Source organism: Rhineura floridana, chromosome 17 (genome assembly GCF_030035675.1).
Source record: "Rhineura floridana isolate rRhiFlo1 chromosome 17, rRhiFlo1.hap2, whole genome shotgun sequence".
NCBI classification, from domain to species: domain Eukaryota; kingdom Metazoa; phylum Chordata; class Lepidosauria; order Squamata; family Rhineuridae; genus Rhineura; species Rhineura floridana.
The window spans coordinates 15,901,790-15,917,740 of record NC_084496.1 but is presented as its reverse complement, the minus strand read 5'-3'; the positions used below and the strand labels follow the sequence as shown (position 1 = coordinate 15,917,740).

General features: G+C 40.9%; 1 protein-coding gene across 3 annotated transcripts in view; it reads left to right on the top strand.

The window, feature by feature from the left end:
• The window catches only part of CCZ1 (CCZ1 homolog, vacuolar protein trafficking and biogenesis associated), a 63,531-nt gene that overhangs the window by 38,023 nt on the left and 9,557 nt on the right, over positions 1-15,951 (top strand). For 2 of the 3 annotated variants that reach the window (XM_061600451.1, XM_061600448.1), the window contains one exon: positions 11,349-11,507. The exons of the other annotated variant lie outside the window; for it this stretch is intronic. In XM_061600451.1, the coding sequence (XP_061456435.1) occupies positions 11,349-11,507 (159 nt within the window). The remainder of the gene's footprint in view (positions 1-11,348; positions 11,508-15,951) is intronic. 3 annotated transcript variants of the gene reach the window in all.

The window sequence follows — 15,951 nt, the reverse complement described above, 5'->3', positions numbered from 1 at the left end:
GTGTCCTTAGTGAGGACTCATTTACCGGTTTCTGTATTGCCGTATGGCAGGCAGCATACTCTATTTTCCTGCCCACAGTGCATGGAGTAATACTGTGCAGCAGGTAGCTGGGTCTACTGCCAACGAGTGAATAAATGGTTTCTTCACCATTCAATCACTGTTGTCACACTGTCAACTGGCCAGGGTCAGTGGCTACAGATGAGTAGGCAGGGGTGGGGAAATGGATACAGCTGGCAGGCTGGATCCTTCCTCCCACCACCACCTGCTGGAAAAATTTTGCCAGATAGAATGGGTCATCATAACGACTCAGGTGACAACATGAAAGGAGCTCGCCTTTGAAGTCCAATTTAGATACAAACTGCTTGGAAACTGAGCTCAAAATCGATGTCTCAGCTGATGGGTGCTGAGAGACCCCAATACAAACTGCTTGGAAAAGGATTTCAGTTATGGCAGTTACACCTTTACCTGCCTTACACCTGACATGACATATGATGTTGGGATGGAGCAGGTGGGCGAGTTTTAGAGAAAATGGCCTCACTGGCCAAATTATGTCCATGGGCCATAGGTTCCCCATCTCTGGTATGGCACTTCTTCTTGTCATAATCTCTTAATTACCTATAATAAATTGGGTTCCTCCACCCCAGAGTGAAACAAAGAACCAATTTATGAGATAGTGGCTATTTGCAGATTGGCTAGAAGAGGCATTTGCAAGTTTTTCACAGTGTCGAGAGAGACCTTATCCACCAAGTGTGACAAAGGTAGATTTGCTTGGTTGGTTTCATTCTCATCCCAGGTTTGGAGTCAAACAGATGAAAAACACTGGGAGGGAGCCAGGCCACAGAGGTCTGCACTGTCCCATCAGGTCTCCTATCAGGTGTCCTATCAGGTATGTTCCCCAGGGAAGCAAAGGAGCCCAAGAAAATACTATATGGTGTTACCCCTGCATCCGTTCTGCATGAGGAATAGTACAGTTTGGTGAGGAGCATGCAGTCTTCACTGGTATTTTTGGCACATATTGTGATGTATCAGAAGTGTGGGATGGGAAGAGAGGTTATTACATTGCCTCCTAGCCCATTTCTGAACAGCTAGGGTGATAGAAGGGCTAGGCTTCTTCCAGCCAACACCTGTGCTTCCTTGGAGAGAGACACCTCTATCTCTGGGCTTCCTGAGGTTTGTGAGACATATGTGACGGTGCAAGTAAATGTACAGCATAAATATTTTTCTGGTAAGGGTCCCTCCAGACTGGTGTTATTTTGCAGATATATTCTGCAACATGTCATTAGTGCATTATTGATGGATTTATACTGGATCAGCCACACAGATCATTCCACTTTATTAGTTGCTCTATGATGCTTCCACAATGTTACGGCATTATTGCCATCTGGAGGAGCACTATAGCACAGTAAGAGAACAACCACCCCAGAAAAAGAACACTTGTGGTATGAAAAGTTACAGGATTTTTGCAGGAAACTATGGGACATGGATTTATTGCAAATAAAGCAGTATGATTGCCCCAGAATGTCTGCAGGCACAAGTGGTACTGAAAGTGGGATGGCTATAACCATCCTGATAACATCATAAGCACAAATATCATGAAAGCACAATAAAAAGGAAGTCTGGAGGGGCCCTGCGTTCCAGAACGCTAAAGAAGCCTGCATCATTTTCAGCATGGAACTCATCTAATCTTGCTGCCTAGTTATTCAGGTTCCTTTTTGGAGGAGAATGAGGTTAGCCCTTGTTATTTGTAACGGGATGAGAAACCAGTTGTACTAAATCAGTTGGACTGTACAAGAAATCACAAGGTTGAAAGTTTTTTCATTGTAAAAAGGGTAAACATTTTCATTTCCTGAAACCCTTTTCTTGAATTAATCTCAGAGCACTGATGTAATAGGTATGTATGTAAAAGGTTAATACACAATAGGGAGATACCATTTACATTTTATAATTAAAATACAAACAAACCTTAAAAGATCAGCTGACTGAACAACTATCCCAGCTCAAGGTACTGCTTGTTGCAAGGTCATTCTCTGAAAGTCCACCTGGTGGTGATGGTGTTGTTCATTGGGGCCACTTGCTGCCCTGGGCTCCTACTGAGAGGAAGGGCAGGATATAAGTAAGTAAGCAAATAAATAATAGTTGTGTGCAGGCAAGTGATTGACTGGGAATATTGGCAGAACAGTTAAAATGTGTTTTTTTAAAATGAGAATCTCCTCACAAGGGAAAACCAGGAAAGGGGTTTTCCAAGGACCTCAAAACTGTTCTGGGTTTCTTAGTGTGGTGGGGGTCTGAGTTTGAGCCAGGGGTCCGTTCTGCAGCGTGTTGAGCCTAATCGTTCCTTTATCCCTGGGCATTTTGTATAGAACGAGGTGGGTTTTTATCTCTAAGCCACAGCCTCTCGCAGCTGATGCCTGTGCCTTTGTGACTCAGAATACCACAGTTGGAAGGGGAAATGTGTCCCCTGCCAATCTCCATCTCCTCACTCCTTGCCATTCCCCCACGGCAGCCTCTGATGTTATCGTGCAAACAGCTGTTCCAGCTCCTGGGTCTATTAGCACACTGAGCCATCCTTGCAAGGAAAAAAAACTCCTATTTTGGGTTTCTTGGAAGTCGCACACACACAATCCACACCCAGCCTGGATTTCTGAAAAGCCAACAAGCACATTCTCCCTCCTGTCCCCCCTGGTTCATCCATGCCTCAGCCCCATTTCCCCATGACCCCAATCGGTGAGGGGAGATGGAGGAGAGAAAGCTTTGGGCTTTGAGGGGGTAGGATTAAACTGCTGCATTAAACAGGTTTTTAACTTGACCAGTTTGAGAAGTGCTGTTGTTTCACTCAGGCTGTGTGTGGGAGAGTTATGAGCAAAGGGTTGCTTTTCTCCTCCTCCGAGGCCTTAGGTGTAGTGCTTTTTGTTTAGAGTGGCATACAAGCTGAATATGAGCCAACAGTGTGATGTGGCTGCAAACAAGGCAAATGTTGTTATTGGCTGCATTAACAGAAGTTATAGTTTCCAAACCGCGTGAAGTGCTAGTTCTCCTCTATTCAGTACTGGCCAGGCCTCATCTTGAGTACTGTGTCCAGTTCTGGACACAGCACTTTAAGAAGGATGCAGACAAACTGGAACAAGTTCAGAGGAGGACAATGAGGATGATCAGGGAACTGGAAACAAAGCCCTATGAGGAAAGACTGAACGAACTGGGCATATGTAGCCTTGAGAAGAGAAAATTGTGGGGAGATACAACAGCACTCTTCATGTACTTGAAAGGTTGTCACACAGAGGAGGGTCAGGATCTCTTGTCAGTCGTTCCAGAGTGCAGGACACGGAATAATGGGCTCAAGTTACAGGATGCTAGATTTTGGCTGAACATCAGGAAATCTTCCTAACTGTTAGAGCAGAGGTGGTGGGCTGTCCAACACTGGAGGCATTCAAGAGGCAGATGGACAGCCACCTGTCAGGTTTGCTTTAACTTGGATTCCTGCACTGAGCAAGGGGTTGGACTCCATGGCCTTATAGGCCCCTTCCAACTCTACCATGCTATGATTCTAAAATATTAGGGAACCAGAAGACTGTAGTTGGTATAGTAATTCCATATGTACCTACCTGAAGATACATACCTACTTCAGAGGCCCTCCAAGCGTCCCTACCAACAAAGTGAGGTTGGTGACCACTAGGAAGAAGACTTTTTTGTCTCTCTTAGTTGCATGTCATTGCTATTCATTACATCACATGTTCATGCCCTGAAAGGCAGGGGGAATTGCCAAGGAATAGCTACTGTGAACATCTTGTGCTTTCTGTGTTGTGGCCTTTTTTGTTAGGACATTAAAAACTGGAAAACCTAGAGCCAGCCCTTAGGACTTCTGAGCTTTATTTTTAAAGGCCAAACTCTGCCTGCAAACTGAACAAAGCAAGGAAACTTTTTCCTACTCCATGTCTAAGCTTCTTGTCGCTATCAACCCCCCAAATTCATGGTGTTTATGAGATTCAACCACATTTTTAAGCGTGTGTGGTCAGCTTATTTGTCCTTGGGGATATTTGTTGTCCGTCATCTAAAAAATACAGTTGACTCATCAAAGTGGTCACTTGTGTGTCTTATTTCAACATGTTCTGAAACTAGGCAGTTTTGCTTATAATTGGACTATGCTACTAGCAGTTGTTTTAGGTGCTGGCAGATTAAAGTGATGGAAGTTTATCTAATTAAGTCTGCCTTAAACTTTTATGTGCTGGTTCCTGAGAACTTGATATATCAATCAATCAATCATTTATTGCTGTCTGGCCATAGGCCGCAGACCGATAATACACTTTTAAAATCAATTAAAATCATAGATGTTATTACATACAATGTTGTCTCTTAAAAGTCTAACTGGCGTGCCCTAGTTCAAGTAGACATTTCCTTCTCAGCTTCTGCGCTGCTAGGGCAAATAAAGCTACCCTATAAGTAATTCCAGGGTCTCTGTCTGAAAGAAGAAAGATAATGCGTGAGGGTATGTCTTCAGGTGCGTGAATCAATGCCTCATCCAAGAATTTGGCCCGGGGATGTTTGTAAAGAGAGCAATTTAACAGATAATGTGGTAGATCCTCCACCTCGAGAGCTTTACAAATGCACAGTCTTTGATCATGGGGAATGCCGTTATGGCGACTGGCCAAATAAGCCGTGGGCATTGACTGAAATCTCAGGGCTGTATAGGCGTGACGCAGATTTACTGAGGTGAGGAAATCTAAATAGTTTGCTTTTGTTTGATCAGTTTTAAATAGATTGTACCATATTGAAAAGTTGGAGTTTGTTAAAGCTAATCTGTCTATCCGGGCTGTGTGGAGAAGGATGGCCTCCTTAAAGCTGGTTTTATTAAGGGAATCTTGTAACGCTTTGCGGTCAATATGATACAGTTGGCAAATTTTCGTGAGTTGGGCAGACAAAAATTTGTCTGACCATGTGTCTGATACACTGATTTTTAGAGTTTGACGTGGGAGGGGTTGTTTGTCCACTTTCCAAAAATTTATCAGGGCAGAATGGATCATTGCTCTGGCTGGCGGGGTCCCAGTTTCTGCCCGGATTAGGGCCGCTGGAGTGGCTGAAGGGAGAAGCAGGATTTTTTAAAAAAATTTATTTTTAACTGTCTCTAGGTGATCGAGTAGCGGATTTTCCCATCCCCAGATTGGGGCTCCATATTGGAACATCGGTATAACTTTACTTTGGAATAATTTTAAAGCTGGAGAGACTAGATTGCCCCCTGATGTACGATAGAAGTTCAGAATAGAACCACTAATTCTTAGTGCGGCTAATTTTATGTGTTCAATATGTTTTCTCCAAGAGAAAATCGGCAAAGAGTATACCAAGATATTTAAAGGTCCGACACTGCTCGATTGGATGTCCATTTATTGACCATTTATGTATTGGTGACCTATTGCCAAATACCATGATTTTTGTCTTGGCACAATTTATTTGTAAATTTTCAGTGGTACAATAAGATGAAAGCCTTGCCAGGGCCCTCCTGAGACCATTGCGGGTTATTGATAATAGGGCCATGTCATCCGCATATAAAAGTAGGGAAACTTTTCTTAGGCCCAGGGAAGGAGGAAAAAGATCCATTCCTGATACTGCCGTTACTACGTCATTTAGGTAAAAGTTAAATAAAAATGGTGCCAAGGGACAACCCTGTTTGACTCCTTTTGTTATTAAAAAAGGGTCTGTTTGGGAACCTGTGGGGCCCACTCTGACTCTGGCGTTGGTATTGGTATATAATGATCTTATCAAAAATAATAAGCGTCCATCTATGTTAGATTTTTTAAGTTTTTCCCATAGTCTGGTTCTGTTAATTGAGTCAAACGCTGCCGCTAAGTCTACAAAGGCTACGTATAAACGCTTTGTTGGGCCGTGCATTGAACTTTTAGCTAAAAAGGAAAGGGTGGCACAGTGGTCTATTGTGCTGTGGCCTTTCCTGAATCCTGCTTGTTTGGGATGTATAATTCGATTGGCCTCCTCCAATTCTTCTAATTTCATCATTAGGAATTTAGCATAAAGTTTGGCTCCAGTATCTATCAAGCTTATTGGGCGATAGTTATTTGGGTCTGTGCGATCACCCTTTTTATGGATTGGGATGATTATACTGAGGTTCCATCCAGCCGGAAGTTCGCCAGTGTCATTTATTTGAGTGAAAAGTTTGGCTAGAATTGGGGCCCACCAGTCTGAAAAAATTTTAAAAATGTCTGGGGGTAGCATGTCCTCACCAGGAGCCTTCCCTTGTTTGAGGGAAAAGATTAGTTCTTTCACTAATGATAGTGGGACTGGGGGCCAGAGAGGCGAGGATGGAATCTACCACAGAGAAAGAGAAGAGTGAGGGGTTATTTGTTGGTGATTTTGGGAAGCGTAATGGTCAAGCCATTGTATTGCTGTAATCTGGCATAGCTCCTGTGGGTGCTCAGTTCTCATGGTTACCAGTTCCCAAAATCTGCCCTCATTTTTGTCTTTAACAGTTTGGGCAAGAGATAACCAGCCAGCTCTTGCAAATGCCTGCTTTTTCTGTTTTAATAACTGCTTGTAATTTGATCTTAAAGTCACAAGTATTGCCCGGGGGTAGTTTATCGGGTCACTTAGTGCCCCCCTTGTGTATCTCGTTAACTGGTTCCTTGCTATTTTGCAGTCTCTATCAAACCATGACTTGTTCCTTTGTCTGTTTGGCTTGTAGGAATGGGTCTTTGTTAGCTTTGGTCTAAGAGCATAAATTATGGTTTGATAGTGAGTCAAAACTTCTCCTGAACTAGTTATGAGATTTTGCTTGTTTGCTTGAAATTGGGGGTTAGTCAGGAGAAGGGCTATGGAGGTGTTTAGCTCTTGTGACCAGGGCTTTCTTCGTTCTGTCAGTAAGCCCTCTTCACTCACGGAACATGATGGGGAAAGACTGGATGGAGACGTTTTGAGATACAGGATTAAAGGAAGATGGTCGCTTTCTGGCCTGTTATCTACTTTGAACTCCATGATCTCTAAATAGAGGGGCATTGAGATGAAAATATAATCTATTACACTGGCCCCTCTATTAGTCATATAGGTGTATGTTCCTTTGGAAGAATCCTGATTGGAACCATGGGGGCATTGTAAAGTTGTCATACTCAGAAAATCAACTAGCCAGCGGCCTTGTTTGTTGGAATGGATGTCTCGCGATGTCCTTGGTTCTATGGGTAAAGGTGGATAAGGATCGTTGTTCGTAGCGGTGATTGCCCCGGGTCTGAGTTGGCCAAGTCTGGCATTGAAGTCGCCACAAAGGATGATGTGGGATTGAGGATGTCGTCTCCTTATTTCGGTCATGATGTCTGATAAATGTTCCCATGTTGATTCTAGTCAAGCTATTGCAGGCGGGAAGTAGATGTTTACGCAAATGAGTGTGCCAAATTTGTTATCTGTTAGCCTGATAGCTAATATGTGTTGAGTGTCTCCACAGGGCAAGATCTCAGATTCCACTAAAAGATCCACCGAGACTAAGGTTGTAAGTCCTCCACTTGCACGCCCTTTGTTTTTATTTTTGGTAGCCGGGATATTGAAGCCTCTGTAGCCTCGTAGATGTGGTGTGTTCTCTATAGGGAGCCAGGTCTCCTGCAAACATATTATCTTAAATTTTTGTAGATACGCTGTCCATTCTGCATCATGGAGTTTGTTTTTCCATCCCATGATGTTCCATGAGATTATCGAAAAGGGTCAATTATTGTGTGCACTGAGGATAACGCTATCGTTTGTCACGTTACTTTTGGAGCTTGTTTTTAATTCCTCCTTTGATCTTCTTTTCGTCTTAGAGGGCGTTGAATTTAACTTGTCTGAGTCCGCTGAGGAAAATGCCAATAATGATGTTTCATTTGCCATTATCACTGAAAGATCAAGGACATTCTCGTTGCTTGTTTCAGTGGGTCGGAGTGGCTGAGGAGAAAGATTTGGCATGGGTAGCTGGATATGTGCACTTACCAGACGGAATTTCATAAGATCCAGTCTGGAAAGTATTGCTATTCTTTCATTGAACGGAAGGGCAGTAAAAGCTTCTAATAAAGATTTTTCATCCTTATCTAGAGGTTCCTGGGACCAATATAGAGTGTGGTTCAGTTCCTGTGAGGGCAAAGGCTCCGAGGTTTCTGGATTGGGTCTAGCCTCGTTAGGATCCTGAACGTGATGGTCTTCTTTTGGGACCGCGGTAGTTTGGTCTTCACGAGTTGAGGTGGTTGTGTCTTCCAATGTTTTTAGTCTCTTGTTGATCGTCGAGGTTGGAGGAGAGTTAAGCATCTTTGTGTCAATCAGAGGAAGAGGTGGTGTCTTGTTTTCAAAATAACGACAGACATATATACCTAGCCCTGCTAATGATGTCCTATGTTGCCAAAAGTTTTTCGCCTTCCACTGTGTTGCAAATGAGATGACTGCCCTGGCGGTAACTTTATTGTAGTAAAGGTACTCGATCCTTATTATGTCTTTCGTGCTGAAGTTAAAAATAGAGCTGTGTTGTAGAAGTTTTAAAAAATGATGTTTCCTTTCCGTTTGGGGCTGAAAACCGAATGGTTTGGGGTAATTATCAAGAACTATTTTGTGTCGGATCCAACTCAGTTCCCACACTTTTTGTTGATTTGCTTGGACGTCTGTTAGGTGGCCATTTAAGGTCGAAGAGTTTGACCTAGTAAAAGTCATTTTCTGGGTGTCTAAGTTTCCATTTTTTGGTTCGTCATTCTTTTCTTGCTTTTTTCCTTTTTCTTTTGTTTTTGAGGTGTTCTGGTCCAGGCACTTGAAAAGCTTGTTAAAATTAATTTTGTTCCCCTTTACTTTTTTTGTGTTTTTTTATATTTTTTTATTTCTTCTTTTTTGGCATAGTTTTCATTTTCCTTTTTTTTCTCTTCGGATGCTTTTTCGTGAGCGACTCTGGATCCTTTTTTGTAGGTTGTTGGATACTTTCAGGGTGCAAAACATTTTTTAAGGAGATTAAGGAGTTTTGTTGCAAGGGAGCCAAGAGTTTTAAGTGGAATTCAACTAGATCCGTTAGTAAGTGATTGCACTCGGTGAGGAAAACTCTAATCTGTCTCAGCTCTGCAGTTATGTTAAGCAAACCTTCAGAGATTGTATTCTGTTGGTCATTGACTGCTTTGATTGTTAGGAAAGGCTGGTTGCCAGAGACTTCATTTAAAGATGACTCATTTAAAGATGACTCATTTGTTGGCTCTTCTAAAAGGATATATTCCTCTGGTGTTTTGTTATCAAAGATATGTGACTTAGTTGGCTCCAAATCCTGTTGTTCGGCCATCCTCAGCTCTTGCGCCAAGTTGGGAGTTAAAGGGGAAACTTCCACCCATTCTGTGAGATTTTTAATATTTATTGACCATTCATTTGGGCCTTGAGAGTTCTGGCTCACAGATTGTTCCATTATATTACTTGAAAGTGGCTGGAAGAACTGGGTTATTTTTGGCTGGGATCCAGCTTCTTTGTTATCAGGGGTTATTAACGGAGCCTGCAGGGCTTTTTCCTGGCCATTTTGAGCTGCTTGTGTTGCTTTAAATGCTAGGCTTGCTTCTTGCATTTTCCGAGCTCTCCTTGTCAGAACCATTTGGTGATTACTTATATTTATGTGTTTGTGGCTCCTATGTTATGCAGACTATTATCTCTCTTCCGGGGCAGATCTCTTTTCTTTTCAGAGCGGTATTTTGTTTGTTCTGTTCTGTTCTGTTATTTCAGACGAAACATTGATAACAGCAAGGGCTTAAACCTCTTCCTGCCTGTTGCTGCTCATTACTGTCTGTTCTCTTTTGGCTTTTTGTTGACCCCTCCACAGGAACAGTATTTATTCCATCTAATATTCCTGCGTTGTTTTTATAGATGGGTTTTAACTGAGTTTGTTACGTAAACAGGAGAGGGCTTAGATAAGGAAGAGCTGCTCACCCTTCACCGGAACCGGAAGTCCCCCTAATTCCTACTCATCAAGTCAGGTGTCTCTCGGTGTTAATATAGCTGGGCTGATATAATAGGGAATAAGCTAACCAAGTTACCTTGAAGTGCCATGTGACATTTATTGCAAGGAATTTATTGCAAGTTGCAAATTTCAAAATTATCATTATTTATATCCCATCCTTCCAGTAAGAGCCCAGGGTGGCCAACAAAAACTCTAAAAACACTCTAAAACATCATAAAAATGGACTTTAAGCTATAGTAAAACAAACATTTTTAAAAACATGTTAAAACAAAATATCTTTAAAACATCTTTTTTTAAAAGCTTTAAAAACATTTCATTTTCTAGTGTTGTAGACAACAAAATTCAACCCAGTATCTTTATCAGACATGAAATATGTAGAACTTAGACCTATCAAACTGACCAGATCCTGATCTGGCATGTTCTTTTCAGATGTCAGATTCATTTTGTGGTTCAAAGTGCTGTGTTTTCTATTTCTAAAATTAATAGTTTTTTTTAATATATGAGTGATTTTTTGGTAGTGTTGCTTAGTAAATGTTGAAATATTGAATTTGGTGCAGGCAACCATCATCAGATCTTGGTTGGGAAGTGAATGGCAGAGCAGATGCTTTGCATGCAGAAGTTCCCAGTTTAATACCTGGCATCTCCAGTTAATAGGAACAGGTAACAGGTGATGTGAAATACCTCCGCCTGAAACAGTAGAAAGCGGCTGTTAGTCAGAGTAGACAGTACTGGGCTAGATGGACAAATTGGCTGACATGAAGGTAGGTTTCTGTGGCTTTCCTAACCTTTCCCTAAAATAATATACCATGTCTTGACTATTGTCTGCTGGACAGGACCAACACTCTTGGATTATTGTACCAGCCAATCAAAAGGAAACATTTTTCCCTAATTTTCATCTAGGGCAGCCTTGATGCTAGATGTTGTTGGACTAAAGCATCCATCACCCCTGACCGTTTGGCATTGCTGGAGCTGATAGAAGTTATACTCCAGGTTGGATAAGGGCATTCAGTCAAACAATTCCAAAGTCTGGCAGCTTGTTCAGGGCCAAGCCGAGGACCTCATTAGAAATGTATCACAAAATGGGAGGGCCTCATGTTCTGTGATGTTACATTATAGGCCACCTCTGTTTTTCTGGCTCAGTAGTTCTTAGGATCTGCTCACTAGCCTTTCTGAATTACCTGATTCTGAAGTAGCGTTAGCAAGTCATAGAGACCACTCCAGACTTTGACAGCTGCTAATATTTTAAGAGCTGCCAGGAACAATCTTTTGAATCTGGTTTAAAAATTAAAGTGTATGGCAGAGTTTTTAGTTGTAAGCCACTCAGGATGGAAGCCCAGTTATCTCTCATCTGCAGCCAATGTGTACTGTTTGCATAAATGGCCTCTCTGTTGCTTACCTGACCATCCCCTTCCTCATTTTCTAGGTCGGAGAAGGAACCTCAGTTTAAATTTATCTACTTCAATCACATGAACCTGGCAGAGAAAAGTACAATTCACTTGAAGAGAACACCCAGTATCTCACTCACATCAGTTCACCCTGACTTGATGAAGATTCTTGGCGATATCAACAGCGACTTCACTAGGTGATTTCCATTCTTCCACCTAGATACAATCTGAGGATCACTCAGTTTGCATTTGTAAATCTGACAATGCATTTGTTGTTATGTGCCTTCAAGTCGATTACGACTTAAGGCAACCCTGTGAATCAGCTACCTCCAATAGCATCTGTCATGAACCACCCTGTTCAGATCTTGTAAGTTCAGGTCTGTGGCTTCCTTTATGGAATCAATCCATCTCTTGTTTGGCTTCCTCTTTTTCTACTCCCTTCCGTTTTTCCCAGCATTATTGTCTTTTCTAGTGAATCATGTCTTCTCATGATGTGTCCAAAGTATGATAACCTCAGTTTTATCATTTTAGCGTCTAGTGATAGTTCTGGTTTAATTTGTTCCAACACCCAATTATTTGCCTTTTGTGCAGTCCATGGTATGCTCCAACACCACATTTCAAATGAGTTGATTTTTCTCTTATCCGCCTTTTCCACTGTCCAACTTTCACATCCATACATTGAGATTGGGAATACCATGGTCTGAATGATCCTGACTTTGGTGTTCAGTGATACATCTTTGCATTTGAGGACCTTTTCTAGTTCTGTCATAGCTGCCCTCCTCAGTCCTAACCTTCTTCTGATTTCTTGACTATTGTCTCCTTTTTGGTTAATGACTGTGTCTAGATATTGATAATCCTTGACAAGTTCAATGTCCTCATTGTCAACTGTAAAGTTACATAAACCTTCTGTTGTCATTACTTTAGTCTTCTTGACGTTCAGCTGTAGTCCTGCTTTTGTGCTTCCCTCTTTAACTTTTATCAGCATTTGTTTCAAATCATTACTGGTTTCTGCTAAGAGTATAGTATCATCTGCATATCTTAAATTATTGATATTTCTCCCTCCACTTTTCATACCTCCTTCATCTTGGTCCAATCCCACTTTCTGTATGATATGTTCTGCATATAGATTAAACAAATAGGGTGATAAAATGCACCCCTGTCTCACACCTTTTCCGATTGGGAACCAATTGGTTTCTCCATATTCTGTCCTTACAGTAGCCTCTTGTCCAGAGTATAGGTTGTGTATCAGAACAATCAGATACTGTGGCATGCCTATTTCTTTTAAGACATTCCATAGTTTTTCATGATCTACACAATCAAAGGCTTTGCTGTAATCTATAAAGCACAGGATGATTTCCTTCTGAAATCCCTTGGTCCATTCCATTATCCAACGTATGTTTCCAATATGATCTCTGGTACTTCTTCTCTTTCTAAATCCAGCTTGGACATCTGGTACTTCTCGCTCCATGTATAGTAAGAGCCTTTGTTGTAGAATCTTGAGCATTACTTTACTTGCATGGGATACTAAGGCAATAATTCGATAATTACTGCATTCCCTGGGATCCGCTTTCTTTGGAATTGGGATGTATATTGAACTCTTCCAGTCTGTGGGCCATTGTTTAGTTTTCCATATTTGTTGACAAATTTTTGTCAAAATGTGGACAGATTCAGTCTCAGTAGCTTGTAGCAACTCTATTGGTATGCCATCTGTTCTTGGTGATTTGTCTCTTCCAAGTATTTTAAGAGCAGCTTTCACCTCACATTCTAAAATTTCTGGTTCTTCATCATACGGTTGCTCCATGAATGAATCTGTCATCCTTGCATCTCTTTTATATAGTTCTTCAGTGTATTTCTTCCATCTTCCTTTTATTTCATCTCGGTCAGTCAGTGTGTTTCCCTGTTGATTATTCATCCCTACCCTTGGTTTAAATTTCCCTTTAATTTCTCTAATCTTTTGGAATAGGCTCTTGTTCTACCCTTTTTGTTGTCCTATTTCTATGCAATAACCATTGTAATAGTTCTCTTTGTCCCTACGTAATAGCCTCTGTATTGTTGCATTTAGGGTTCTAACCATGTTTCTATCTCCTTTTGCTTTTGCTTTCCTTATCTCTTTAACCATTTTAAGAGTTTCTTCAGTCACCCATTGAGGTATTTCTCTCTTTTTAACTAGAGGTATTATCTTTTTGCATTCTTCCCTGATAATGTCTCTGACTTCACTCCATAGTTCTTCTGGTTCTCTATCAACTAAGTTTAAAGCCTCAAATATGTTCCTTATTTGATCTTTATATGCTTCTGGGATGTTATTTATATTGTATTTTGGCATTATGATTACTTTGTTCTTCTTCTTCTTTAGCTTTATTCTGATTTTTGATATGACCAGTTCATGATCTGTACCACAGTCTGCTCCTGGTTGATAAGTCTTTCTCCTACTTCATTTCTATCTCCTAAGCCCCATTTCCCCACAATTCCTAGTTCTTCTCTGTTCCCTACCTTTGCATTCCAGTCCCCCATGATTATCAGCACATCTTGTATTTGTGTGTGATCAATTTCTTCCTGTACTTATGCATAAAATCTCTCCAACTCCTCTTCTGCATTTGCCGTTGGAGCGTAGACTTGGATGATGGTTATGTTAATAGGTTTCCCTTTTCTCATTGATATCTCGCTCAGACCTTGCATTATAGCTAATTGCTTTTGCTACATCACTTCTCACTATTAAAGCAATCCCGTTTCTTCTTAATTTCTCATTTTCTGCATAAAATATTTTGTAGTTACCTGATTGAAAATGTCCCATTCCCGTCCATTTTAATTCACTCCCGCCAAGTATTGTAATGTTGATATGTTCCATTTCTTGCTTGACAATTTCTGACTTTCCCTGGTTCATGCTTCTCCCATTCCATGTTCCTGTTGTGTGCATCGTACAACTCTGGACTCTTCTTTCATATCTGTGCATCCTTTCAGCTTTGACCCAGCTGTGTCACTAGTCAGCGCACTAATACTTTTCCTTTGTTCTTCCTCAGTAGCCCTTCTGACCTGGGGGGGTCTCATCTTCCAGCACTATCTCGTGTTGCATTTTGGATACTCTGTTCATAGGGTTTTCATGGAAAGAGGTATCCAGAGGTGGTTTACCATTGCCTTCCTCTGAGTTTGGATGCATCTTAGTCTGGTGTCTCAGCTTTGACCATTCCGCCTTGGGTGCCCCTGCTAGGAGTCTAGCCTCTTGGTTTAGACTCCTGACGGCATTGCTCTCAGCTTCTTCAACACTCTCAACCCCCCTCACCACGTTAAGGTGTGCAGCCTAGAGGGAGCTGACAATGCATATCTGAAGTAATTTTGTTTTCCTTTAGTTGTAATGCTGTAGTCAAAGTTATAAGTTGGGAGTGTAAATCTTCTTCATAGTATATCAGCATTTATATAGATTAGTAAGTCTCATTATCCCTTAAGATTCAGAGTGGGTTATCTTATCTTGTTTACCCTCAGAAAAAAACTTTGCAAAGTGTCACTATATTATTACCTATTTTACAGACAGAGAAAAATCCACTTGTTCCTCTCGGTTTTCTAAGCTAGAACTCATGCTCTGACCAACTCTCACTTTGTCTGCTGCAGTCATTTCACTTCTGTCCAGCTCCACTGCCAAAACTGTTTATTTATCCTCTTGCACTGATCACTTGATAAACCACCTCAGATCCTTTCACTGGCTTCTCATTCTCTCTAGCACAAACTCCTTGTGTTCACTTCCAGACCTATCCATGGCTTTGCCCCTTGTGTCTTTCCTGTGGTGTTTGTTCCCTTGAACTCTACCATCTTCAGCTAACCAAACATCTCTTGCTTCCTTCAGTGGCACTGTCCATTCTACCTTGCTGCCCACCCTGTGTAAAACAGCCCCTTTTAACATGTACATAGTGCCACCTCTGTACCTGCTTTCAAATCACTCCTCAAAACCCACATTTCTTTGTATGTTTTTGGCTTTTGTATGCTTAATCCTCAATTCCAATTGTAATTAAGCCTAAATACACACAACAATATTTTCCCACATTCTTCCCTTCCCGTCCTCCTTTACTCCTGTTTCCCTGCTGTCTATTTTAGATTGTAAGCTCCTATGGGTAGGGATCTGCCTGTGGTTTTTTTTTTTTATCAATAATTTTTATTCAAATTTTCATAAAACAAACAAAACAAAATCAAAAAACATTCAAAGACAAAAAACAAAACAAAACAAATGATTAAACAATAAAATAAAATATTGATTTCCGATTTGTCGCAGATCAGTTATAAGTCTACAATATATAACAACCCTGTCTCTTAAATTATATTATAAAATCACTTTCCTCCAGTAGTTATTTTAATTAATCATCAAATCTCATAAACATTACTTTATTCTTTCCACAAAAAGTCAAAGAGAGGTTTCAATTCTTTGAGAAATATATCTATCAATTTTTCTCCAAATAAGCATGTCAATTAATCCATCTCATTCAAATCAATTAGGTCCAATAATTTCAATAGCCATTCTTCCATTATCAATGTTAATTCCATCTTCCATCTTCAATAATCCTGTTAAGTCCAGTAATTTCAGTAGCCATTCTTCCATTATCAGTATCCCATAATAATCTTGTTGTCATAGCCATAGTCCAAATAAACATATCGATT